Genomic DNA, 1,261 nt, shown 5'->3' with positions numbered 1-1,261 from the left:
TCTCTCTCTCTCTCTCTCTCTCTCTCTCTCTTATGTTTTCCATCTCTCTGTCCTTATCCCACTTACGTATAGTACCAAGTTTTCTAGAACGATCTATCTTATGTTCTATCGTTCTTACAGTCCAATTCACATTCCCATTATTATTTTCAAACTAAATTTTAAATAAAAATATTTTAAATTGGTCTCTCTTAGAAATCTATGCTATATATAAAGCTTAAACACTAATTTATTTGTTATAGGAATTTATCAATTATACCATATTTTCCTTTTTTTTAATAAAAAAATTTACATTTGCGAAAGGTTTTTTGCTTTTCACAATATAACTTAGAGGGTAAATCAATTGAAAAAAACCCTCTTACAAGATAGGGACAAAACTACAAACTAACAGCAGCAAAGATTGCCATGGTAACGGTAATTATTATTCAATGGTAATCTCTTCTGTCATTTGTGCATTAAAAGATTTATTTAAACAATAACATATTTTTTTATAAATTTACGGTGAATATGGAAGTTAGTCTATGATAACATTTCTGTATCCGGCTCGAAGGACCATAGTGTAAAGTAGTTTGGTGCAGGGGCATGCCGCAGCAGATCTCCAACCCGACAGTGCTGCTGCTGGACTGTTCCATCGCGTACCAGCGCGTCGAGGGCAAGCTCACCTCGCTGGAGCCACTCCTCATGCAGGTATACTCCTACACTCAAAGGATAGGTTGTAAAGTCTTAGAATAAAGAAAGGGGTATGCAGAATCCAGATTCAATAATTTCAGAGCTAGTAAACAAGTTCTTTTATAATAAATGTTTGATAAGGTAAAAGTTTATAAAAAAATTGCGGTAAGGTATAAAAAGTGGTAGGGTTCTAAAAAAATATTAGTCTATGTGTTCTTCTAGACTATCGTTTACATCTACCAAACATCGAAATCCGTTTAACCGTTTAGTCTACAAATTAGAGCTTAATGGATGTTTGTTAGAACAAACATCCATCCATCCATCTAAACTTTCACATCATGTTATAAATGTGAAATTTGAAATGAATTTGAATAGGGAATTTACTGTAAATGTAGAGAATATTTTGGAGGACAGTGGTATAGCCCGCTTTGGAAGCAATTCCGTGTTTCTTCTGTTGAGTGTGGTTCCGGAGGCCTAATTTTATTTAAGAGAAAAGGATGGAAAGGAAAAGTGGATTTGACGGTGAAGGAGACGCATAGGAAGGGGTAATATCCTGTTTATGTGCGTTTCCTCCTATGTTAATTAAGGGTAGGCA

General features: G+C 34.6%; 1 protein-coding gene across 1 annotated transcript in view; it reads left to right on the top strand.

The window, feature by feature from the left end:
• The window catches only part of LOC106101698 (T-complex protein 1 subunit gamma-like), a 2,299-nt gene extending 1,555 nt beyond the window's left edge, over positions 1 to 744 (top strand). The window contains exon 4 of the mRNA XM_013281008.1: positions 576 to 744. Coding sequence (XP_013136462.1) covers positions 576 to 729 — 154 coding nt within the window. The 3' untranslated portion in view covers positions 730 to 744. The remainder of the gene's footprint in view (positions 1 to 575) is intronic.
• The last annotated feature ends 517 nt before the right edge of the window (positions 745 to 1,261 follow it).

Source organism: Papilio polytes, unplaced genomic scaffold (genome assembly GCF_000836215.1).
Source record: "Papilio polytes unplaced genomic scaffold, Ppol_1.0 DF823958.1, whole genome shotgun sequence".
NCBI lineage: Eukaryota > Metazoa > Arthropoda > Insecta > Lepidoptera > Papilionidae > Papilio > Papilio polytes.
The sequence above is the reverse complement of the archived record's forward strand: the minus strand, read 5'-3'. Positions and strand labels throughout refer to the sequence as shown.